The 23,510-nt window shown below is 62.0% G+C and overlaps 3 protein-coding genes across 4 annotated transcripts; 2 read left to right on the top strand and 1 right to left on the bottom strand.

The window, feature by feature from the left end:
• Positions 1 to 1,668: 1,668 nt before the first annotated feature.
• LOC108395534 (neutrophil elastase-like) lies at positions 1,669 to 3,659 on the top strand. The gene is made up of 5 exons (XM_017657890.3): positions 1,669 to 1,741; positions 2,129 to 2,285; positions 2,411 to 2,552; positions 3,017 to 3,247; positions 3,382 to 3,659. Exons 1-5 carry the CDS (start codon positions 1,675 to 1,677, stop codon positions 3,580 to 3,582), a joined length of 798 nt encoding a protein of 265 aa, XP_017513379.2. The 5' UTR covers positions 1,669 to 1,674; the 3' UTR covers positions 3,583 to 3,659.
• Positions 3,660 to 6,166: 2,507 nt separating this feature from the next.
• On the top strand, positions 6,167 to 8,227 carry CFD (complement factor D). Its single transcript, XM_037018085.2, has 5 exons — positions 6,167 to 6,417; positions 6,929 to 7,085; positions 7,183 to 7,327; positions 7,484 to 7,744; positions 8,029 to 8,227. Exons 1-5 carry the CDS (start codon positions 6,360 to 6,362, stop codon positions 8,188 to 8,190), a joined length of 783 nt encoding a protein of 260 aa, XP_036873980.1. The 5' UTR covers positions 6,167 to 6,359; the 3' UTR covers positions 8,191 to 8,227.
• Positions 8,228 to 10,651: 2,424 nt separating this feature from the next.
• Positions 10,652 to 23,383, bottom strand: MED16 (mediator complex subunit 16). Of its 2 annotated transcripts, none has more exons than XM_037018083.2 (15): positions 23,203 to 23,383; positions 22,046 to 22,222; positions 21,655 to 21,762; positions 21,287 to 21,456; positions 20,506 to 20,937; positions 19,853 to 19,958; positions 17,886 to 18,041; positions 16,880 to 17,091; positions 16,021 to 16,227; positions 15,577 to 15,787; positions 15,067 to 15,200; positions 14,305 to 14,497; positions 13,725 to 13,941; positions 12,552 to 12,638; positions 10,652 to 12,046 (listed from the first exon to the last, which is right to left on the bottom strand). In XM_037018083.2, exons 1-15 carry the CDS (start codon positions 23,366 to 23,368, stop codon positions 11,920 to 11,922), a joined length of 2,703 nt encoding a protein of 900 aa, XP_036873978.2. In that variant the 5' UTR covers positions 23,369 to 23,383; the 3' UTR covers positions 10,652 to 11,919. The 2 variants fall into 2 exon arrangements, with proteins under 2 accessions (XP_036873978.2, XP_036873979.2); XM_037018084.2 differs by having other exon boundaries at positions 12,552 to 12,635.
• Positions 23,384 to 23,510: the final 127 nt, after the last annotated feature.

Raw genomic sequence — 23,510 nt, 5'->3', positions numbered from 1 at the left:
AGAGGTACTCAGGGGCGTGAGGGGTCCCGGAGGGGGTCGGGGAAGGTGTGTCAGTTGCTGGGGGCCACTCCCTATGGGTCAGGGCTGCAGCAGTGGGGAAACACATTCGTAGCATGATTTTCTTGTGGTGTGTCACTCAGGTCACGTGCACACGTCTTACATTCTTGATCCCAGGCCAGCTGCTCTGATCTCTGATCGGTCCTTCCCAGCCCCACCCCCAAGGCAACCACCGCCCTGCCCTCCTGGAGGTGGTGAAGGGCTAACAAGCCCTCAGGGGCAGCTGTTTCTTATCTAAGAATTTTACAAATGTTCATTCATTTTACCACTTCACCCTCGAGACAAGGTGCTGCGATGGAGCCTCTTGCTACAACTTCCATTTTACAGACAAGAAAACTGAGGTAGAGGGCTGTGAAGCGATGTAGCGGGCAAGTGGGCACACTGGGGTGTGAACCCAGAGTCCACACACTCATCCATTACATCTGCAAGCATAGTATATGTACAGGTGGTGCCCACTAAGTGCAACTTTGGTCCAATCTGGCCTCCCCGCCAGAGCCACATCCCTAGAGACGTGGCCTCCTGCGCTGCACAGGGGCTGGGTACATGGCAGCTGCCACGTGCACTGAACACTTAGATGCAAGCACCAAGCACCTGCTCGTGGCAGGCTCCTCCCTGCAGAGATGGGGGCTCGCTAGCCACCACCCACATGTGCAGGGGCCCAGGGACAAGCCAGACTCCAGCCTGGCCCCAGCACCCCCGCCTGCCCTTGCCTGCAGGGGGATCCGTTGGCCGCCTCCCTGAAACTTGCTCCCAGCTGGGACAACGTCGCCTCTCTTGCAACAGCCTGGGCTTTGGCCGTTGCAGCTGGAGCATCCCGGGGGAGGCGGGGAGGGGAACAGGGGTCATGGGGTTGGGGTTCGGTGAAGCTCAGAGAGGTGGGGTGGGGGCAGGGGCTCCTTCCGAGAGGAGACTGACTGGCCCGGGTGGGAGTGAGTTCCCTGTTGTAAGGGGCAACAAACAGAGGTTAGAAGGCCAGAGCCCGAAAGGGAGGCTCGAGGCTCAGCCAGGTGGACAGCAAATTACAATTCAAATGGGCTCAAACTCCAGCTGTCCGCCATTCACGTGGGGGGGAACACGTTGGGGAGGCCCTTGCTGTGCCTCAGTTTCCCATCTCTAATGGGGACCCAGCAGCCCCCCCACCGCCCCTGCACAATGTTAAGGCAGAGCTGGGTGCACCAGAGTTATTACAGCACCCTCGGTAAACCGAGGCATGTGTTGAGTCCGGCCAAAGTCCTTCGAGGCTAGGGCTGCCAGATTTAGAGAAAACACAGAATGCCCGGTTAAATTTGAATGCCAAGTGAAACTGGCTTTTTAAATGAGTATATCTGTGGTGGTATATTTGGGATATACTCATACTTAAAAAACCTGTTTATGAATCAAATGAGTTGCGTGGCCCTAATGTGTGCGTTTTATCTGGCAGCCCTACTGAAGCCCTTCCAGCCCCTTGCATGCCACCTCCCTCCTGCCCTTCTTCAATTACCCGCCCCCTGGTCCCCCATGTCCCAGGCTGTGGAGAGGAAGTGGCCCCACCGTGGGGCAACTGCAACGGCCTCGGGGCTGGGGGCTATAAGAGGGGCAGATGGCACGGGAGCCGAGACACCGAGCACCCGCCCGACCATGACCTGGAGCCACAGACCCCCCACCCCTGCCCTCGCCCCCATCCTGCTGGCCATGCTGCTGGGTGGTGAGTGGGGTCACACGTCCATCTGTCTGTCCCTGGGTGTCTGTTCCTGTCTTTCCACTTGCCCTGGACCCTCATCCCCATGGGGATGGGACCACGGGAATGAGGAAACCCCTTTCCAGAGGAGACTGCGGCTGCCAGGGGTGAGGCTGGGGCCTGAATGGGGGTCACCACCTGGGGACGCCATGTCCCTTGATCCCAGACCTAGCTGGGCCCTGCAGGGGTTTGCAGAGCCCCCCACTCCTGCCCCCATCCTCTGAGCCTCATCCAGGCCAGAGGCACGTCAAGAGCCCCGGCCAACCCCGTGGTTTCCGGCGGGAGGTCCAGGGCTGCCTGGCCTGGGGCTGGGGCTCCCCACAGCCCTCACCACACCCCACCGTGTGTCCTCAGGCTCTGCGCTGGCCACAGAGATTGTGGGCGGCCGGGAGGCCCAGCCGCACGCATGGCCCTTCATGGTGTCCCTGCAGCTGCGTGGAGGCCACTTCTGTGGCGCAACACTGATCGCCCCGAGGTTCATCATGTCAGCCGCACACTGCGTGGATGGCCAGTGAGTCACCCAGGAGCGCCTTCCGGTCCCAGACCCTCAGTTCAGACCCCTGCGGTCTCCCCCCAGGGCCTGTCCTGGGCCTGTGGGGCCACCTCGAGTCACGTCCCGTCCCTCCCCCATGGCAGAAACTTCCGGTCGGTGGTGGCGGTGCTGGGGGCTCACGACCTGGGGCAGCGCGAGTCCACTCGGCAGGCATTCGCCATCGAGCGGGTCTTTGAAAACGGCTTCGACCCCTCGAGGCTGACAGACGACATCGTGATTCTCCAGGTGTGAGGACAGCAGGGCAGGGGGGGGACCTGGGCGGGCAGTTGAGTGCCGGCTCAAATGGCGGTCGTCTCTCTGTACAGTGTCCAGCTCTGTGACCTGGGAGGCAAACCCCACCCGCAGGGCCACTCAGAGTTCAATGAGGTGAATGGGAAGCTCTGAGCAGCTGTCCATCAACAAACTCGTTATCTGCACCCTGTGGCTGAGGGCAGGGACAGTCCCTGTCTTTGTGAAATGGGGCAAAATTCCCCACCCACCTTCAGACTGGAGGGACTCCCCCTTCCCGACTGCTGTACAGATGGGGAACCTGAGGGTCAGGGTGGGTGCGTGTTGCAGGGTGGTCATCTTGCTCCACGAGATTCCAGAACCACGGTGGAGCCTCAGATGGGGAAACTTGGGCCCAGAGAGGGGAGAGTTGTCGCCCACAGCCCCACATGACACTCAGCACTCTGTCCCTTCCGCTGCAGCTCAACGGGTCAGCCACCATCAATGCCAACGTGCGGGTGGCCCGGCTGCCAGCCCAGAATCAAGGAGTGGGAAGCGGGGTGCGGTGCCTGGCCATGGGCTGGGGCCAGCTGGGCAATGACCGGCCACCGCCCAGAATCCTGCAGGAGCTCAACGTGACGGTGGTGACCGTCCTTTGCCGTGAAACGAATGTGTGCACCCTGGTGCCGCGCCGGCAGGCTGGCATCTGTTTCGTACGTACTCTGTGTCCCCCCCAAGCCCCCGCCCAGGAGTGCAGCCAGACCCCAGGAGGACTTCCCAACCCCGAAGGGCGCAGGGGGCGGGAGGCCCTGGAAGCCTAGTGTCCCGACCTTGTCTGGCTCCGCAGGGGGACTCCGGAGGGCCTCTGGTCTGCAACGGGCTGATCCAGGGCATTGACTCCTTCATCCGGGGAGGCTGCGGCTCCGGGTTCTACCCAGACGCCTTTGCTCCTGTCGCTCAGTATGCAAACTGGATCAACTCCATCATTCGCCGCCACGGTGACCGGCCTCCAATGCATCCCAGGGACCCCGCTAGCAGGATCCGCTGAAAAGGGCTGCCCCCTCGCCCGCTGCAGTAGCCAAGCCCCCACACAATAAAAACCCTCCCTGTTTTATAGAATGTGGGCCGCTGCTTGTCGGTTGTGCTCCTGGGTATTGAAAGTAGTCAGGTGTCTTGGGCATCGTGTGAGGACGCTGCCACCAGGTGGCGGCAAAATCCAGGGCCTTGGGCTAAAGTCCCTCCCCCACCTCCGCAGCAGGATGCCGGTTGCCATTTCTGGTTTCCCTCCTGCAAAACCGACGTTCACGTGAGTGAAGTAGTGTTGCCGGTGGTGGTGAGAGCACAAAGCACCACAGCCGGGACACAGTGTTTACAAGGTATGGCAACCGTTGTGAGTCTGCAAGCAGCCGCTCACCTGGCCCGCTCTCTCCAGCCCTCGAGGCAGGTCCTCTCCCAGCCCGCTTTGACGGACGAGAAAGCGAAGGGGCGGGGAGGTGCGGAGCCATCTCCAGAGCCTGCATTCGGGTCCCAGCTCCGGGACTCCGGGCAACTTGCTCACGGTCTCTGAGCCTCAGCTTCCCTGTAGGGAGGAGTAAGGTGCTGCCATGCTGAGTGGGTGCGGAGACGAGCTGTTGGCCAGCTCCCCAGCCTTTGGCTTCCATGGGGGGAGAGGGGAGGGGCCAGGCAGATGTCTCCCAAGGCTGTGCCTCCACAGGACGGAGCAGCAGGGGAGGCGACTGGCCCGTGTGCCTCTTATGCCTCCCAGAGCCCAGGAAGGAGCCCTCTGGGGACACAGGCAGGGACCACATCTGACACAGCCTCTGCCATCATGTGGCTTAGCAGTCTGACGGTGGAGAAGGAAAATTTTGTCCAAGGAAGCAGATAAATGAGACACCTAAACTTAGGCACCTTCCCTCCACACATACCACGAGGCAGGGACACAGCTCTCTCACGTCCCCTCTGTCCCCAAGGGAAGGAGAAACCAGAGGCAGACGCTCCACCTGTCGTGGGTCGTTCCCTGGACAGCAGTCCCCTCAAATGCCGGCTGCTTGGGAAGTCCACCTAGTGCCCTACAAAGGCTTTTTCCACTCTACTGCACAGGTGTCTGGGGATGTTCAGGGTTATTTATTGACCTGTCTTGCATTTCCAAATTTTGCTGCCATTTCTAACACTCTTAACATAGCACGGGCTCCATATCCTAATGGGCTTTGGTTCAGGGTTTCTGATTTTAATAAGGAAACATACTAGGATTTAACACATCACATTTCTTACATTGTTTTTTATTCTTCTCTGTATGTATGAAATAGCTCACAGTAAAAAGAAAAGTGAAGGGGAAAATATCTTCGTTGTCCCAGCGATTGATCCCAAGCTTCTGGCCCCAGACCCCTGCAGGTTCACGAGATGCTGACCGCCATTCCCACACTACAGAGGACTGTGTGACCCAGGTTCTGCTCATCAGAACCTGCTGTTTCCTCAGTGATTGGTTTGGGAAGGGGCATGTGATCTAAACTTGACCCACTGGAGGCAGCTTTGAGATACTGGCTGGATTGGCGAAAGGACCACTGAGGCACCGGGCTGAGTCTGGGGCCCCTGGGGCCACAGTGGGGGCATCTGGTGAGGGAAAAGCCACCAAGGGAGATTAATGATGGCGGCATGAGACAGTATATATCAATGATGCCTTAATTTTAAAAAAAAGAACACGTACAACTCAATAATAATAAGACAAGAAGCCCAGCTAAACAGTAAGCAAAAGATTTTAATAGACATTTTAGCAAAGAAGATATATGAAGGCCATAAGCACATGAGAAGATGCGTAACATCAGTCTTTAGGAAAATGGAAATAAAAACTACAGTGAGAACTACTTAACCCACCAGAATAGCTATAATCAAAAGGACAGACAATAAGATGTGTTGGTGAAGATGTGGTGAAATTGGAACCCTCACACACCACGGGTTGAAAGTCAAATTGTGCATTCACTTTATCAAGCAGTTCGTGAATTCCTCAAAAGTTAAACACAGAGTTATATATGACTTAGCAATTCCACTCTAATGTATGTACCCAATAAAATTGAAAATATATGTTCACACACACAAAAAAAAGAAAAGAAAAGCCACCAAGAAAGGAAGGAGAAAGCAGAGGCAGAACCTGACATTGTTCAGGCACCTAGATCAAGCCATGCCTGAAGGTAGTCCCCTGAATGTTCCATTTATATTTCCTTGGTGAAGGCTCCACCCACTTTGAGTTGGTTGTCTGTCTGACAGTTTTTACAGCTTCTCCTACACACCACTTTTCCTGGTAGTCTACTTGGGAAGTGAGGGCCCAGGGCCACAAAAAAGGGACAGGAACAAGGGTGTCCGGCTATCCTCCCACCCCTACCTGACCTCCTCTCCTAGTTGAATGAGGAAGAGAGAAAAGGGAGGGGAAGAGAAATGAGGAAGTGGGTTGTTTACAAACCGTAGCCTCTAGCTGCTGTTGTGAAACTTTGGGGCTATGGAAGGGCACTCTGGGGGATGGCTGGGGGGGCTGGGCATGGGGCCTTTCCTAGCTCTGTGTCCTTCCCACCCACCCCGAGGGTCTGCGCCACACACCAGGGCCAGCCTGGGAGGCAGGAGGCACCCTCAGCGGCCTGTCTACTCTTGGTGCAAGTTCCCGCAGGAGATGACCCCACCCCCAGGGAGGGTGGAAGCAGGCAGGCGGGCTCCCCTTTCCCCGGCTGGGCCTCTGCCTACCTGGTAGATAAGGCCTGTGGGTGCGCCCGCCCCCTCCATGATCATAAAAGCACCCTGGGGCCCAGCCTGGGCCAGTGTTGGGGCCACAGCAGCATCATGAGGGATCACCCCACGCACCTGGCAGCTCTGATCCTCCTAGGAGCCGCCCTGAGTGGTGAGTGGACCTGGGACTGGGGGCAGCTGGGGGGCCACCAGCCTGCAGGGCTGTAGGGCAGTTAGCAAGGGGCCCCTCCGTCAAACAGGACTGTCCCCCAACCCCTCTAGGTGGGCAGAAAGGGGCACAGGGTCCAAGTGAATGGAAGACTTTAAAAGATAAGGAATTATCAAAAGGTTGAATTTGAAATCTGAGCCTTGCAGGCCCCAGCTCTCCCTACAGTGAGAATCCGAAGACTTCAGGGGAAAACTGGCACCTGAGAAGGAAAGGGCTTGGACACCCCATTTTTCTTATGTTTAAATTGAAGCTGTTCAGCGCAGTGTGTAGGCATGGAATTTGCCCCAGACCCTGCCAGTCCCTGTAGTCTCTTTTCCAGCATTCCTCCCTGTAGCTCTGGGATCGCCACGATGGAACCCAGGGCGGCTGGAGCGGCCTGGGGGGCGGAGGAGGGGGGCTGAGGGCGGGGCTGCAGGAGTCCCTGAAGTCTTCTCGCCCACCTGCCCACCCGCAGCGGCGCAGCCTCGTGGGCGGATCCTGGGCGGCCGCGAGGCCGTGTCCCACGCGCGGCCCTACATGGCGTCCGTGCAGGTGGACGGCAAGCACGTGTGCGGAGGCTTCCTGGTGGCGGAGCAGTGGGTGCTGAGCGCCGCACACTGCCTGGAGGACGTGTGAGTGGCCTGGCGCAGGGAGCGGCCAAGGGCAGTGGCGGGGGTTGGGTTTGGCACGGGTGGCCCTGATATGCACCACCCCTCCCCCCGCTTCCAGGGCCGACGGGAAAGTGCAGGTGCTGCTGGGCGCGCACTCCCTGACGCGGCCAGAGCCCTCCAAGCGCCTGTACGACGTGCTCCGCGCGGTGCCCCACCCGGACAGCCGGCCGGAAACCATTGACCACGACCTCCTCCTACTGCAGGTAGGCCAAGTCCAGCCAAGTCCAGCTTTGCTGCACGCCCCCGCCGTTCCCCACCTCGACGCCACCTACCACCCGGTCCCAGCAGTGGGGCGCAGCGCCCCCTGCTTTGCCGCACGCCCCCGCCGGCCGCAGCCTGACGCGCCTCCCCACCCCCAGCTGTCCGAGAAGGCCGCGCTGGGCCCCGCCGTGCAGCCCCTACCCTGGCAGCGGGTGAACCGCGATGTGCCAGGCGGCACGCTCTGCGACGTGGCCGGCTGGGGCGTGACCAACCACAGGGGCAGCCGGCCAGACCGTCTGCAGCACCTGTCCCTGCCGGTGATTGACCGCGCCACCTGCAACCTGCGCCGGTTTCACGACGGCACCGTCAGCGAACGCATGATGTGCGCCGAGAGCGACCGCCGCCGGGACAGCTGCAAGGTGCGCGAGGGGCGGCTCCGAGGCTGTGGGCGGGGCCTAGGGGGCGGAGCCTGGGAGCCTGAGGGGCCGAGGGCTAGAGGGCGGAGTCGGCTGGAGGGCGGGGCCCGGAACCACGGGGCCGAGGCCGTGTGGGTGGCTCCTGGGGCGGGGCCCGGACAGTGGGCGGGAAGGAGGCGGGGCCTTGGAGTCAGTCGGGCGTGGCCACGAGGGCGGGGGCGGGGCCTGGGCGCCTGCGGGGGGGAGGGGCGGGGCGCGGACCCTCGCTCACGGCCTGCGCCCCGCAGGGGGACTCCGGGGGTCCGCTGGTGTGCGGCGGCGTGGCCGAGGGTGTGGTGACGTCGGGCTCTCGCGTTTGCGGCAACAGCAAGAAGCCGGGCATCTACACGCGCGTGGCGAGCTATGCGGCCTGGATCGACCGTGTGATGGCAGGGGGCACGGCCGCCTGAGGGCCCGAGGGACGGGCAATAAAGCATGTGTTCCGCAGCCGTTCTTGGTGAAGTCACTGCGGTCACCGGGCCAGAGCCAGGCTGCCGGGGCCCGCCCCGCCTGAGACTTGGGGCCCGCGGAGGGTGTCCCCTCCAGCCGGGCTCATGTCCAGCTGTCCCCCTGCGTCACCAGCCAAAGGGGAGGGCCTGCTCTCGGTGGACATATAGGTACACAGACCCTCCGCAGTTGTGCCCTTATGTCCCAAATGGGGAAATGAGGCTTAAAGAGGCTGTGTACCTGTCCTGAGGCCACACAGAAGCTCTTTGGGGAAGCCTCGATTCCTACCCAGAGCCTCAGCACCTGTGTACACAGGCCAGCATCCAGGTTCACAGAATGAGCACGGTTCGGGGTGTCCCAGAGCCCCCACACTGCCCCACTCTTCTGGGTCTCAGTTTGCTCTTCTGAGCAATTACAGGGAAGTGACAGAGGACAGAACCCGCACCCCAAAGGTCTGGCGCCCTTTCTCCCACCTAGACAAGCAGCTGTTAAGGCCCAGCACCTGCTGGGCCCCAGTTAGTAAACCTGGTCCACAGTGGGGGTTCGTGACTTCCCCTTTGGTCAAAAAGGAGACTGAGGGTCTGGGAGGGGATTTGCCCCGCTCGGGGTTGGGGAGTTAGGACTGGAACCAGTGGCCAGGTTATGCTTTTTTACTGTGGAAGTTCACCTTGGGAGTCAGTGGTTGGTTCGTACATAAGCATTTGTTGAGCACCTATTGTGTGCCCCACCTGGGAAGGGCTGGGCATTGTGGACACAGCTGGGACTCAACTCCTAGGAGCTTAGTCAAGTATTCCCATGCATGGGATGTAACTCATCCAGCCATTCTGTTGACGGATCTGAGGTTCTCCCCAGCAGGCTCATGAATCTCCTGGGTAATTTGAGTGGTACACACTTACGCGGGAGGCGAGAGGGAAATACATTGCTGGTCATTCAGCCACCAGAGGCTCATTCATTCAGAAGGTATTTCCTGAATGAAATGACGATGCCAGGGAGTGACTTGGAAATGACCCAGTTTGGCGGGGGAAGAGGGGTGATTTAAGTAGAATTACCAGAAATCCAGATTTAACTGGGTGTCCTGCAGTTTATCTGGCAAGGCTGGTGCCAGGGGACAGGGGGCCTGCACACAGAACTAGGCTAAAGTGATGAGCCTTGGAATAGGGGCTGACTCCCAAGCTGGGGCGCCAGAGCAGGGCCCAATGGAGTAGGTGGGGTGGGCAGGGCAGGGCAGGGGCAGGAGTGACCTGCAGCGAGCCTGCACCCCCACCACAGACCAGCCCCACTGCACAATAGGAAGTCGAGGGCCACCCCCATCACACCTTCCCGCCTGTTTCTGGAGGGCAGCATGTTGGGGGCCCCAGGACAGTGCGTGGGATGTGGGGTGGGGTTCACCTTGCCTGGGGTGGTGCCACCTGACATTTTCACCCTATCCTGTGGTCAGTGGGAGCCACGGAAGATTCTGGAGATGGTTTAGGAAGAGGAATGAGCAACAGGTGGGTGCTGCAGGAACTAAATTAGGAGTGTATGCGGGTCCTCTGAGTCTTGGGACACAGCGGGGACCTCCCAGCTGCCGCGTGGCCCCGGTTTCCCCATCTGTAACCCAGGGCCCCAGTGTCCCTGGCTCTGAGTATGCTGAGAGGTCGATAAGGCACTTGGCAAGCACAGCCCATTGTGACCTGCAGCAAGCCTGCACTTCCACCACAGACCAGCCCCACTGTGTCCCAAGACCAGGAATGAACTGTCTTTTCATGTCACAAGGACACTTTGCAGTTACTGGTCCCAGAAGCAGGAACCCTGTGGACACTCGGGCATCGTGATGCCCCCTGTGGGGGACAGGAAGGGGACAAGGGAACATCACAATCCACAAGCCCCCTCAACCATAGACCCTTCCAGCAGGGCCCCCCCCACCAACCCCTGCCCTTAGCAGGATATGCCCAATGTGTCCCCGCAGCCAGGTGCGTTTATGCCCACTGGGCCTGTTACAGCGGTTCACGGAACATTCAGGTTATCTACTGCTGAACAAGCCACCCCAACTTGGGGACAGAGCCACCACCATTCATCAGCCTCTGAGGGTCAGGAGCCAGACTGCATGGCGGGTGGCCGCCCCGGCTCCACATCTGGGCTGCCTGGAGTCTTCCGACAGGCTCAGTGGGCTGGTGGCCTCCCATGTGGCTGGGCTCCCTCAGCGTGGTGGCAGGGGTACTGATGAAGGGCCCAGGCGCCAGGCCAGTCTGACGACTTGGAGGTCTCAGGGCACTCTGTCTGCTGCAGAGAATTAGGTAAAACTGGCAGGATCCCACTGATTCAGGGGAGGGGACAGGGATCCCACCTCTCTTGATGGGAGTCACATCGGAGAATCCCTGGCCACATCACAGAACAGCCACAATCTGACCGTAAGCCACGGAAACAGGAGTACAGGAGAACTGGCTTACTTTTCTAAGACAATTTACTCGTTTAAAGACTAGGATGACTCGAAAAGAGAGCTACTAAAATCAAATACGGTCCAGGCGTGGGCAATAAGTCATGAGAGGCCAAGGTGTGCAGGACCCAAAAGGGGGCCTTTCGCCTCCATCGCCTTCACCCAGCGGCCGGGCCGTGGGTGAGGTTTGCATGTAAAGGACCCAGAAACACGTCTCTCGGCGAGGAAAGGCCACAGCCCTGCTCGCAGGCTGCCCTTGAGTCTGTTACTCTTCTCCACCGGCTCACGTGTGGCTCTGACCATCAGCAGTGACCACTCATCCAGGTGTGCCTTGACCCGCGGAGGCCACCCCCGGGGTCCCCCTGCCATGAAGGGGGCTGTGGGCACTGGCCCAGACGCCTGAGTCCTTGCAGAGAACAGCATTCAGAGGCCACCTGCATCCTGCAGCCAGGGGCCGGCAGCTTTGGAACACAGGCTCCCAGGTAATAGGGCCCCCTGCGCCGCCACCTGCCCAGAAGCCTGGCAAGCTGTGTGCCAGCAGGTACCTCCCGCAGACGCCTGCCTGGCCTGCCTCCCAGGAGCCTTCCGGGACAAAAACAGGCCCAATTAACACTTAGCAGGCAGGACTGTGTTGTCTGGGGGCCGGCAGGGGGCGGGACATAATCCTTGAGAGCGCCTGCTTACAGCAGCAGGCGGGACTCCTGGGGAACAGGTCTGAGCTGCTCTAAGCTTGCAGGGGCGGAGGGCGGGGAGGCGCAGGCACACGAGGGGTCTCGCACATGCGCAGATACTCGGCCGCCCAGAAGGCCCCACCAGCTCCTGGCTCCCTGTGGGCCTGTGCATGGCACATACTAGGTGCTCAATACATGCTGAAAGGGCACAAGGGGAACCCCAAAATGGGGAGGAGAGTCAGGGCTGGGGGGCCCTGTGGATGCTGATGGGCCTGCCCAGGCAGGGCCACCGGAGGCGCAGGCACGATGTGGACAGGGACAGGTGGAGATGGGTAGGCGCTCCACCTGAGCTGAACGCCCGGGTCATCCTGGACTCTCTGAGCAGGACCTGGGGCACCCAGAAGAACCCCAGCTGGAGGCTATGGGCCGCATCCTCACCCACCCCGTCCAGCGACAAGGACCCAAAAGCTCCCCACCATGGACAGCTTTGTTAGCACACCCAGTGAGGGCCTGGACTGTGCGAATGCTCTGTCAGTGGCTGGCAGACAGTGTTGCCGTCCTACGTAATCCATCGGGGATCTATTTACAGGGCCCGGGCCCCCCAGTCAGGGGTAGCTCAGGGGCATCCGCCGCCAGAGCCCCCCACACAGGCAGTTCTTGATCCAGCGCTGCTCCCACTGTTTGACAGCTGTCGTCTTGTTGGGCGACTTGAGCATGGTGACACAGCCGCACCTGCGGGACCAGGGGAGCGGGGGCGCCAGGTGGGGCCATGCTCCCACCTGCCACCGGGAATGCTGCTCCCTGCAACGCCGCTGGCCTGGCTAGACCCTCCACATCCTGTCCTGGCTCAGGCATCACCCCCTCACCTTCCCGAGTGGATGGGGGGGGCGGGTCGGGGACTAGTCCTATCCACTAGCGATGTGAGCTGGGAGCCGGAACCTGCATCGGGCTGTAAGGCTGCAACTGGGCCATGATTACAAAGTGCCGGGACAGGGACGGCCCCGGGCAGGCTTGGGCCACATGGTCACCTGCACCCTGGCACCTGCTCACGCAGATGCCCAGGATGGGACCTCCCAAAGGCGTCCTCGGCCCTATGTAGTCCACCACCTGGTGCTCCCACTCGCAGCCTCACGGCCTGTTCACAGGCGGGGAGACTGAGGCTGCTGGGTGGATGCCCTGGCCCCGAGGTGACCTAAGATAAGGGAGCTGGAGCCGGATGCCCGCGGGTGGGGCTCACCTGCTGCACGCCTTGCACTCCTCTGTGGGGTAGGCGCCCAGGTGCAGCCGCCGCAGGTGGTCAATCTTGGGCTGGCCTGGCACCCTGCTGGTGGAAGAGCAAACATGAGAACCTGGGGTCCACACCCATGTGCACACGCACGGCACTGGGGGGACCTGTCTCCCTGGTGCAGAGCGTGCCCAGTTGTGGTAGGATGGGAGGGACACGTGGATGTGTTTGCACATGTTCTCACCCACACGGCAGCCCGGGAGATGCCAGGGCGGAGGAAATCAGCAGCAGCGGCCCTTTTGGGAGGAGCCCTGGGACGGGATCATTTTTCAAACCCATACTAAACGTGTTTTATAAGTTTCTAAAGCAGAGTTCAAGCCTTCTTGTCAACAGCCTCTTTTCCTAAAATTTTTCTGTAAACCCAAAGGCGGATGGAAGCCCGTGATTCACCAGGTGGCCCCTCCCACCTCCGGATGAGAAGATGCGGAAGGTCACAGAGCCAGCTGCTCGGAGCAGTCTCCCCAAGGAGACGAGGCAGGGGGGGCTCTTCCCCTGCTGGTCCCTGAAGCCTCTGCCCCCAAGTCCAGGCTGGCAGGAAGCTTGCACAGCACCCCTAGGCGAGTGTCAGAAACTGGGCAGGAGGCCTGCCAGGCCTGGGCTTGGGTCATGGCCTGGCCACCTCAGGACTGTGTGACCTGGGCCAGGGATGTGCCTTCTCTGGGGCTTGTGTCCTTGCCTGTGAGATCGGGATGGCACCCCAGCCCTGGTCACTGGAAGACAGGGGGACACAGCAGGATTCTGCTGCCCCAACCCCACCCCACAGATTCCCAACACAGCCTGGCCTTAACTGGCTGCCACCTCCACGCTCGGGGAACATCCTGCCCCCCTAACAGCGTCTTGTTTCCCCCCAGGGCCTGGGGCGGGCCGCTGGTCCACCTTAAAGCACGTTTGGTGGGGGGGGCGGGGCTTGGGCCACATGGTGCCGTGGAAGCCACCTGCCCAAGTAGCCAAGGTCAGCTGGTGGGCACTCCAAGGCCATTCCACGCCAGTGACAGACGCAGGACAGGAGGGGGTCACACACACTGGTACCGATCAGCTGAGCCCACGCTGGCCCGCCAGAGGTAGCTGAGGCCATCTCTCAGGGCGCCCATCGGGCCATGCTGGCAGGAGGCGGAGGGTACGCACCTGACGAGGCCATCCAGCTGCAAGGTGGTGGCGCTACTGGGCAGAGCAGGAGCCCTGCCGAAGTGCAGACGTAGGGGCTGCCGGGGCTGCAGGCGGCTGACGAGGCCGTCGCTGACAGGCAGCCAGTCCAGGTTGGGGATGAGCAGCTGGCTGGGCAGCAGGCAGCACTCATCCACAAGGGCCTCATCTGGCTCGCTCGGAGGGCCCTCGTCACGACCTGTGTGGAGGGGCCGTGTGTGACGCTGCTGCCCAGGAGGCTCCACCGAAGCCCCAGCTCTGCCCTGACTTCCTGGGTGTTAGGGACCCACTTCTTTTAAAAAGCATGCAGTGAGCCCGGATACCCCTCCCAGCATCAGGGTGGGAAAATGACAGAACCTGGATTGCCTGGTGACACAGGACAACCAGAGTCTGGTAATGGCTGATGCTTAACGAGCAGCCACGGACCTGTGCTAGGTACTGAAAGAACAGCAGAGACCAGCCCAGACCAGTTCTACCTGTAACAGCTTATATTCTGTTGGGGAACTCAGCTAGGACTTGTGTTTTGGCAGGGGGATGGGGAGCTGAGAACCAGGTGTCGTACAGCAGATCCAGAGCTTGGTGAGCAGGCGGAAGAGCAGGGACATGCTGTCCTGGGTGTCAGAGGTGGCCGTGTACACAGGCAAGCAGCTGGGCTTCAGCAGGCCCCAGATGCGGATGACGACCATCAGCTCACGCAGCATGCCCAGGGAGGTACCGTCCCGCAGGAAGCTGTGGCCCGGCCGCAGTGGAGAGCCCTGTGGGCAGAGGCACTCAGGTTGTGTACTTCAATGTAGGCAGCATCCTAGGCCCTCGGTGGGTCAATTATGGGACACAGTCTTTCTGGGGCCAGTGGAATCCCCTGACCTAACAAGGACCCACCCAGGGGAATCCTGCCTCCAGGAGACACTGGGCTGTGTCTGGAGACATCAGTGGTTGTCACACTGGGGTACTCCTCACAGCAAGAGGGTGGCGGGGTCAGGGGAGCTGCTCACCCCCCCCCAGTGTCCAGACAGCCCCCCAGAGGATGACCTGGCCCTGGTGTCAGCAGTGCCAAGGAAGACCCCCATCGAGCAGCCTTTCTGCGGGCGAGCATAGCAACAGACCAGCTACTCCCACAAGCCAGGGGAGTGGGGTCACTGGCCGCTGGGACTCCTGCCACCTGATCAGAGACTAAAGTACCCACGGCAGTGCCAGGAGGGAGCGAGGCATTACCCCTGCAGCGGAAACGACAGGAAGGGGCAAGTGGGACTGAAAACCTTCCTGGGAGGGGCGGGGCCAAGGAAGTAAAGCCTGGGGGCGGGGCCTCGGGAGGGCGGCCGCGCACCTGGTTGGGCAGACTGGCCAGCAGGTAGAGCACGAAGTCGCCCACCCACTGCAGGAGCTGCTGCAGAGCCTGCAGCGTGTTCATGTCCAGGACAAATTCCTCCGTCTTGAGGTTGATCATGACCTTGTCAATGTCTGGAAGGACAGGGCAGTCAGGACGCGCGTGCACACACGGGCTGCCCTAGGCTCCAACCCTCGGCTAGTGCCTGCTGTACGCTGTGCCCTGATGGGGCGCCCCTGTGCCGACGGTAAGCAAATGGGAGACCTTGAAGGAAAGGGTGCCTGCAGCCTCTCCCCCAGCGTACCATTCCCAGGTTGTCCCCCAGCTCCGCGCATCCCCTCTTCCAGGGAACCACCCCATACCCGGCACAGAGATGGCAGCCCGCGGACACTCCCTGAACCAAGGTCGGCTGTACAGCCACAAACGCGCAGGGTGCGCACAGTGGTCCTAACCAGGTGTGATGGATCGGAAGCTGCCTAGGCAGGCAGGGGGCGGACGGGCCGGACCCACCCACGTCGGTGATCTTGGCGCAGATCTCGGTCAGCCGGTCGCCGGGACTCTTGTCGGGCGTGTTGAGGAAGTGGGGGCGCAGCAACGACTTGAGTGTGGAGCTGACGGCGATGAGGAAGAGCTTGGCGTGGTAGTCGCACACGCGGGTCACGGTGCAGGGCGACAGCTTGCACAGCGAGGCCTTCATGGCCAAGATCCGGGTGGACAGGACCTGGGGGCGAGCGGGCGGGGTGAGCCACGAGGACGCTTCCGCCAAGGCGTGTGGCCGCGGGGCTGGAGGGGACAAGCCGCAGGGAACCTCGCTGGTCTTCTTTCCCCCAGGAGGACCGTAGGGCGGGACCAAGGGGGCCCAGACGGGGCAGGAGGGTGGGAGGGCAGTGGGCGCGGCACGGGGACGCGGCGGGGACGTCTGTGAGCAGTGGGCAGCGGGCCGGGGCACCCCACCTGCTGCAGGGCAGCGTTCTGGCGCGTGTACTCCTCATGCAGCCGCTCCACCAGGCTCTGCACCATGCCGGGCTGCACATGCAGCAGGATGTCCCACCAGTCGTAGCCGGTCACCATGCAGTACTCCAGCAGGAAGAGCAGGTGCCGCAGCGCCAGGCCCACTTCCAGCGTGGGGCCCATGGAGGGCGAGATGCGCAGCATGCTCAGCTGTCGGGGGAGAGGAGCCGTGAGCTGGCACGGCCCACGCTCGGAGCCATGCTGCAGCCGCTGGCACCAACCTCACTGTAACGTGCTGGGCGCCTTTGGGGGGCCTGGCCCTGTCACTAGGCCACGTGGTGGACGCAGAATCATCTAGGTGGCCCCCTGAGGGGCTCTGCAAAGACAGGCGCGCTCCCCAGAGACACTGAAACCTCCATAAAGGAGGGGCCCATCACACGCGACCCTAAGGAGGCGTGGGGGGAGGGGCATGGGAGGAGGAGGTGGGCACCCGAGCCCTGCAGGCTGACCTCCCCCAGGGCAGCCTGGGTGGGCGTGCCAGGGAGGGGGCAAACGCACTGGGTGTGTGAGAGCTGGGTGAGGCCCAGGACAAGCCCCTCTGGGAACAAGGATGCTGTTTCTGACCCTCTACTATGCCCCAGTGCCATGGCAGGTTCCCAGGCATCCTCACGTCTGAGGGGTGACCGTCCTAACACTCCTTACCATCTTAGCTACTAACAGCATGCTGCAGACCACACTGAGTGACAGATGGGCACCACAGGCTGTGGGGTAGGGTGATGTGCTAGGGACAGTGGGCAGGGCCGTGGGGGCCCACACCAGGCCGCACCGCCTTGCCCTCTGAGAGCCCCTGGTTGGCGCTTACCTTCCCATGGTTGTCAATGCCCACCAGGGCCAGTGAAGTCCAGGAGAGCTGCATGGCCTTAAAGTGGACAGCGGGGCCCGTGCCACGAGGGCGCTTGATGGCCGGCTCGTCCACAGAGCGTGGGGCTGCAGAGCTGTAAAAGACGGCCATGGTCTGCAGCGAGAGCCGGTGCACAATGTGGACACTGCCGTCATGGAAAGCCAGGGCCAGGCCTGGGGGCAGGGCACACACAGGGTGAGGTGTGGGAAGGGCTGGGTATGGATGAGGGGAGGTGGCCACCCACACCCAGCAGAGGCTGCCATGGGGAGGGGTGTGGGTCCCAAGCCATCCCCACAGGGGTCTGGCCAGAGCCCCACAACAGCCACTCTCCACTTTTCCTAACAGCCCCCGAGGAACACGGGAGCAGGCAGCTGCCAATTCAGGCTGCATCTCCCCTGTTCCCTTGCAGCTGGCATGAAGTTTTGCCTGACATGAGCAAAACGAGCAACTTCCACGAGGATAAGGTTGAGGGGGAACAGGTGAAGGGGTCGGCAGATGCAAAGGCCCCAGGGCCTCACAAAGGGCCTCCCAGTGGGAACCAAATCAGTGAGGTCAGGGGCTCCTAGAGGCCAAAGTTCAGCATCTGCCAGCAGCAGGGTTGGGGGCTGTCAGCTGTCACCAACACTTCAAGCCCAACTTTGCCCCCAGTCACAGACTCCAGGGACCAAACCCACGGTGCAGTGTTTCAGCTGCTACCACAAGGGCTGCTCATCCGGAAACTCTGTCCCCCACCCTCCCAGGCTGAGGCCCCAGCTCCACTCTTGTTGATTTCTAACAGCTCTGTATATATTAAAGAGCACAGCATTTGATCGGCCATCCCCACAGTCCTCTGAGCTTACTGATCTGAAAAGCAGGGCTCACCTCCCACAGGGAGCTGCCTCAAGGCCAGGAGATGACCGCTACAGCCCTGAGGTCTTGGCACCCAGCTCAGGGTCCGCCCCACCCTCAGAGCTCCAGTGTCACCTACCGAGGCCAGGGTAGAACTGTGTGTCACTGGCCACTTTTAGGTCTGTGTTGGTGAGTGAGATGGGCAGCTTGGGCAGAGCCACAGCAGACACACGGTCCAGGTCGTTGGTGGCTGAAAGGATCCGCCACTTCAGAATCATGGGCTGTTTGTCACCAACTGTGAGGTGCGGGGGGCAGGGGGGCAAGAAAAGGGGTGGGACAGCAAGGCAATGAATACGAGACCCATGCCACAACCCACACAGGGACACCAGCCATGCCCACCCTGTGGTGGGGGGCTGTTGGCTGGCAGTAGCGGATAGCTACCCTGCCCCTGGGTGGAGCCAGCAATCTGAGAAGTGCAATGCGCCCCCCCTTCCAAGACCCTGCCAGCACTCCCGCCCCAAGAATTCCAGAGACTTGGCTCTTCTGTCCCTAGTCATCTAAGAGGCCGTGGGTGGGGCCCCAGTTCTCCCCACCCAGTAAGGCTTATGCTGGATGGCCAGGAGCCACAGACCCATGCCCTCCCTATACCCACTCCTCAGTGTGATGATGAAGCCCCCCATCCCTCAACAAGAGGCAGTGATTTCAATGAACCTGGGGCTTGGGGCACAAAGGCAGGCTGGGCTAGCCCGCGGGGAAGGCGTGCTGTGGGAGGAGGATGGGCACCCAGTGGGCGGCCAGCAGCCCGAGCTGCCGAGAGGCTGACGGCAGACCCCAGAACCAGGAGTGGGCCGCCAAGGTGGCCCAGCCCAGAACCATACGGGAGCCCGAGTTTGGGGGTGGCTTGTTACACAGAAAAGTTGACCATCATAAGTTCCTCTCTGCCACCTGCATCTTGAGATCTGTGCCCTGGATGGCTAGTCACAGCTTACAAACCCCCAGCAGACCCAGCAAGGGCGTCTCAGGGGAAGCTAAGGCCCAAGGAGGGCTAACACACTGCCCGACATCTGAGCGCAATTTGGCATCCGACACAGTGGCCCTAGACAGCTGTTAATGGTGATGTTGGGCATCTGCGCCCTGGGCACCATGCTGAGCTACTTCCATGCCCCCCTGCAGCCAACTGCCCCACAGGTGTGGAGACGGCTACAGCGAGGCCAGCCCTGGGGCAGGTCACCATCTGCACACCCGAGCCTGCTGGCCACACGGGGCCACGCCATCTACGGGCTCACTCAGCGCGAGGCCCCCTCTGCATTAATCCCCCGCAGCCCACCACGGCGGCTTATGCAACCACCCAGTGCGGCAGAAGCCACAGGGCCTCTGGACACACTCATTAGTGGCTTCCACCCACCCACTCTGGGGCCATTAGTGCTCTCAGCAAAGCAGTGCTTCCGTGGCCAGGGAACACCTGTGTGCAGGCCAGAGCAGCCACAGCAGCCGGGGGTGGGGGTTCATCCTCCCGAGAGGGCCCACAAGGGGATGAAAATCAAGGGGCTTTTCCAGCTCCCCAGTGTGGGATCCGTGTGTCGGTGACAGTGTGGCGTTGCTGGTGGGGTTCGGGTGCCATCCAGAGCCACTGGGGGCTCTGCAGACAGGGCAGGGGCAGGGCAAACCCAGTTAACCCCTCCGAGCCAGCGCTCTTCACAGTAAAACCAGGGTTTCCAGAGGACCACGTGGCTTTTAGGACTACGTGCCTCCCCAGGCCCTGCCCATCAACCCCCACCTGCTCACCCCACCTGCCCTGCCTGCTCCAGCTCCTAGCCTGGTGCCCCAGGATCTTTGTGCTGCTGTTCCCAAGACCAGGAACACGGTCCCCCCAGGAGTCGGTGTCTGGTGGTCAGGCTGCCTGCCTGCCGGTGACTGAGGGTGAGGATGTGGGTCCCTGAGACCCAGGCTCCCCCATGCAGGACGTGAGTGATGGCAGCCACCCCAGCAGGGAGAACAGGATGGATGGGGTTGACCTGCACAGATGCTCAGAGTGGCCCCACGAAAGCCAGCTACCCCTGGAGGGTAGGCTCTGCCCCACAGGAGATGCACCCACGGGAGACTCACCCCCAGGAGACATCTGCTGGAAGATGTTGTTGACGGGCAGCCCCTCCTTCCGCAGGGACCAGCACTCCACGATGCTGCTGGTCTGGCAGGACGCACACAGAAGCACCTGGACCAGGAGGGCAGTGGGAACGGCACGTGTGACCGAAGGTGGTCCCAGAGGAAAGTGAGGGGGAACCAGGGAGACATGCCAGACTTTGTGAAGTTTGGCTGCAAAAGGAGCCGGGTGACTGCTGAACAGCAGCCCCAAAGGAGTCCTGGACCTGAGGACGTGTCCCCTAATGTGGCAGAGGGACCACGCAGAGGGGATTAGTTAAGGCTCCGGAGATGGGACTGACTCTGGGGTCCTGGGGCCCAGGGTCCTCACAAAGGTCCCTATGAGGTGGGCAGGAGGTCAGGGTCAGAGAGACGGGAAGGCACGGCCCTGCCGGCCATGCAGACAGAGGAGGGGCCCCAAGGTGAGGCCGTGGCACCTCTAGAAACTGAAAGACTGGAAGAGGGGGACACGGTTCTCCTGGGGCCCCTGGAGGGGCTGGCCCTGCCCACCTGGATTTAGGGCAGTGAGGCCGGTGTGGACCCCTGCCCCCAGAGCCTGAGATGAGACCTGTGTCCAGCCCTGTGTGCGGCCAGGGCACAGGGGTCCAGGCGGGCCTCACCTGCTCTGACATGTCGCGGGCCAAGAACCTGAGGTGGGTGATGGCAGGTAGCTTGTCTTTGCGGTTGAGGCCGGTGGTGCAGCGCATGAAGAGCGAGGGCAGGATCTCCGTGTCGATGTGGCACTTCTCGCTGACCACGCTCACGCACACCTTGTAGAACTGCACGGGGGAGGCACTGCTGCCATCTGCAGCGGCCACCACGATGTTGCCGCCGCCCGTGAAGGCGATGTCGGCCAGGGCCACCCGGCCGCGCAGCCGGCACAGGCTCTCCGTTGACGTCAGCACCTGACCGCTGGGCTTGAGCAGGGACACGGTGACCAGGCCGCTGACCGTCACTGCGATCCAGCCCTCCATGGGCTTGCCGCCAAACAGCGTGAGCGACGGCGAGAACTTGACGCGAGAGAACTTCTCACCGAAGCTGGAGGCGCCTGACTGTGGTGGGAGTGGGAGCGAGGGGTCTGTTCTGGGCCAGCGCTGGACGCCCTCCCAGCCTCAGGGTCTGCCTGTTGTGGTCCAACAACCCCCCGCTTCTGGGGTCCAGACAGAATTTGGGGATGTCGCTGAATCAAAGGCTGGGTTTTGAGGGCCACAACAGCTAAATGGGAGGCTTGCTGAGAAAAGCAGCCACCGGCTAAACGGGGGCCCACTGGAAACCCAGGTGCTGACTGACAGCTCGATGGCAGGTGCGAGGTGAGCCCAGAGCATGAAGAATGGGAAGACGCTGGTGCTGGGGGGGGGCCAGGGTGGCAGGTGGACAGGCGGAGGAATCTTGCCCACCCACCTTCTCCACGTGCAGGGCCAGCTTCACACCATTGTGCAGCCAGGACAGGGCCACGATGGGGTCCCCCTCCACCAGGCTGCCCACGGGGCTCTCCCAGCTGTTGGCCAGGTGGTCTGCCATGCTCCAGCACTTGATCTGCCCGTCAGCATCAGCTGACAGGAGCCGGGAGCCTGCGGGGGGCAAACCTGCGTCATGAACCCCAGCATAGGGCAGGGGGTGGCCGCAAAGCCACAGACCAAGGGCTCAAGTCCCAGCTCTGGACTCTGGGGATGTGACCAGGAAGACAGCACTGCTGCCCTGAGATTCGGGGTCAAAGGTGAGCATCATGTACCCCTCGCCATACAGGAAAAGCCCAGGCGGGCCCTCACCAGACTGGTCCCACTCGAGGCAGGTGATGGCCTCACTGTGCTCTGAGTTGATGGAGTGCACGTCCCAGGGGTGCTCCGTGTCCAGGATGTGGATTATACGGGTCAGGTCTGCAGAGGACAGGGCAGTTGGCCCAGGGACACTAACAGCCTGAAGCACTGTGATCCCAGGGGTTTCAGGGAGGACCTGGGGAACGTCCACCCACGGGGAAGTCACGGTGCTGTGGCCACCAGTGGCCCCAGTGCTAATGCAGAACAGACTTGTCCCCTCCAGAGAGCAGACAGAGTTGGGCGGGTGAGGGGCAGCTCCCAGGCAGGCCTAGAGGCCCGGGGTCTCCCCATGGGATACAGAACTGTGCAGACAGGGAGGGCTAGGCTGGGGTCGGGGGCGCACCCTGGTCATCGTTCCGGAGGTCCGTGGTGAAGGCGATGAGGTTACGGCAGGACCAGGCGCAGGCCAGGGGCACCGACGGGCAGTGGGTGATCTTGGGCCACCTTTCCCACTCGCAGACGTAAGCCAGATCCATCGTGCCCCCTGCACAGGTCACACACTGAGGGCAGTCACCAGCTCCTGAGGGAAGGAGGGAGGGAGGGCTGGCTGGTCACTGTTCACAGAGCACCCAGGTGCGCAATGGACACAGGGTTCCACCCAGCGCCCCTGGGTCCAGTGGGCTGTTTGCAGAGGAGGACGAGGGAGGGGCCTCACCCTATGGGCAGAGACATTTGAGAGGAGCTCTGGCCTCTGGTGGGAAAGGACACAAGCATGTGGAGGGAGCAGCCAGGGCAAAGGCCCAGAGGCTGAGGGGTTCAAGGAGTGGCCAGGCAAGCAGAGTGAGCAGGGGAAAGGGGTCAGGGTCAGGGGGAGCCCGAGGGCCAGGGTCTATTCACTGTAACACAGCCCTCCCCCCAGGCTGTCTGCAGGGCGCAGTGATGGGGCCATGCAAATTGAGAAGAGAGGGGACCCTGGGTCCTCCTGACAGCAGGGTCCACCGAGGCACCGGGGGCGGGTGGGGCTGCGTCTGCGGGGGCGGGGGGACCAGGGGCCCAAGACCAGGAGCCGCGGAGACCGCGGGAGCCGCCCACAGCCTCGGCCTCTTTACGTGCCTGGAGTCCCTTGTCAACCCAGCGAGGCTGGAAGAACGATCGACCCCATTTTTCTCAAGCACGACCCCGGGACCCTTGGCTCGGAGCCCCGACCCAGCGGACCAGGGCCCGCCCCAGAGCTGTCCGTCTTCGCTCCCCAGACCCCGCTCCCAGTTTGCCCCTTGGAGACCCCGGCGCGGCCTAACAGGCTCCGCGGCGGGAACCCGGACCATCCCTGGGCCCGGCCCCCGAGGCCCCGCCCCGATTCTCCTCCGGAGCCCGGGCCCCGTCCCCCGCCGCCCGGTGCCGAGCCCCGCACGCTCCGCACCACCCGCAGCCCCCGCCCAGCGCTCGGGCCGCGCACCCCGCGCCCTCTGACCCCCAAGGCCCTGCTTCGGGGCGCGCTCCCCGGGGCCGCGGGCGCCGTCTGCAGGCCCCGACCCCTCGGGCCCGGAGCCCCGCGCTCACCGGGCCGGCCCGTGCACCACGCCGGGCGAGCAGCCGCCGTCCGCGCTCGCACCCACACCCGGCCCCGGCGCCGCCATCTTCCCAGGCCAACGAGGCGCCCGCGCTCCGCCTCCGGAGACTCCCGGGACGGCGGCGACTCCGCCCCCGCTTCCGGGTCTATTTGCATACGAGCTGGAACGGCTTCCCAGCAAGCACCTGAGCAATAGATGGTGGAAAAACGAACACGTTCTCTTTCCTGCAAATAAGCCCGTTTACTTATGCTACGTGTCGTACAAATACATAGGAAATAGGTGAGTTGCTAAGCCTTT

Source organism: Manis javanica, chromosome 13 (assembly GCF_040802235.1).
Source record: "Manis javanica isolate MJ-LG chromosome 13, MJ_LKY, whole genome shotgun sequence".
In the NCBI taxonomy this organism is placed as follows: domain Eukaryota; kingdom Metazoa; phylum Chordata; class Mammalia; order Pholidota; family Manidae; genus Manis; species Manis javanica.
This window is presented reverse-complemented; position numbering and strand designations above follow the sequence as displayed.

Coding starts and splice junctions, on each gene's coding strand:
- MED16 (XM_037018083.2), bottom strand. CDS start 23,368: ATGCAAATAGACCCGGAAGCGGGGGCGGAGTCGCCGCCGTCCCGGGAG. Junction 21,457..21,654: donor CCTCGAGTGGGACCAGTCTG/GTGAGGGCCCGC, acceptor TGCCCCCCGCAG/GCTCCCGGCTCCTGTCAGCT. Junction 14,498..15,066: donor TGGCCAGTCTGCCCAACCAG/GTGCGCGGCCGC, acceptor CTCTGCCCACAG/GGCTCTCCACTGCGGCCGGG.
- CFD (XM_037018085.2), top strand. CDS start 6,360: ATGAGGGATCACCCCACGCACCTGGCAGCTCTGATCCTCCTAGGAGCC. Junction 7,086..7,182: donor GCACACTGCCTGGAGGACGT/GTGAGTGGCCTG, acceptor CCCCGCTTCCAG/GGCCGACGGGAAAGTGCAGG. Junction 7,328..7,483: donor ACGACCTCCTCCTACTGCAG/GTAGGCCAAGTC, acceptor CCCCACCCCCAG/CTGTCCGAGAAGGCCGCGCT.
- LOC108395534 (XM_017657890.3), top strand. CDS start 1,675: ATGACCTGGAGCCACAGACCCCCCACCCCTGCCCTCGCCCCCATCCTG. Junction 1,742..2,128: donor GCTGGCCATGCTGCTGGGTG/GTGAGTGGGGTC, acceptor GTGTGTCCTCAG/GCTCTGCGCTGGCCACAGAG. Junction 2,553..3,016: donor ACGACATCGTGATTCTCCAG/GTGTGAGGACAG, acceptor CTTCCGCTGCAG/CTCAACGGGTCAGCCACCAT.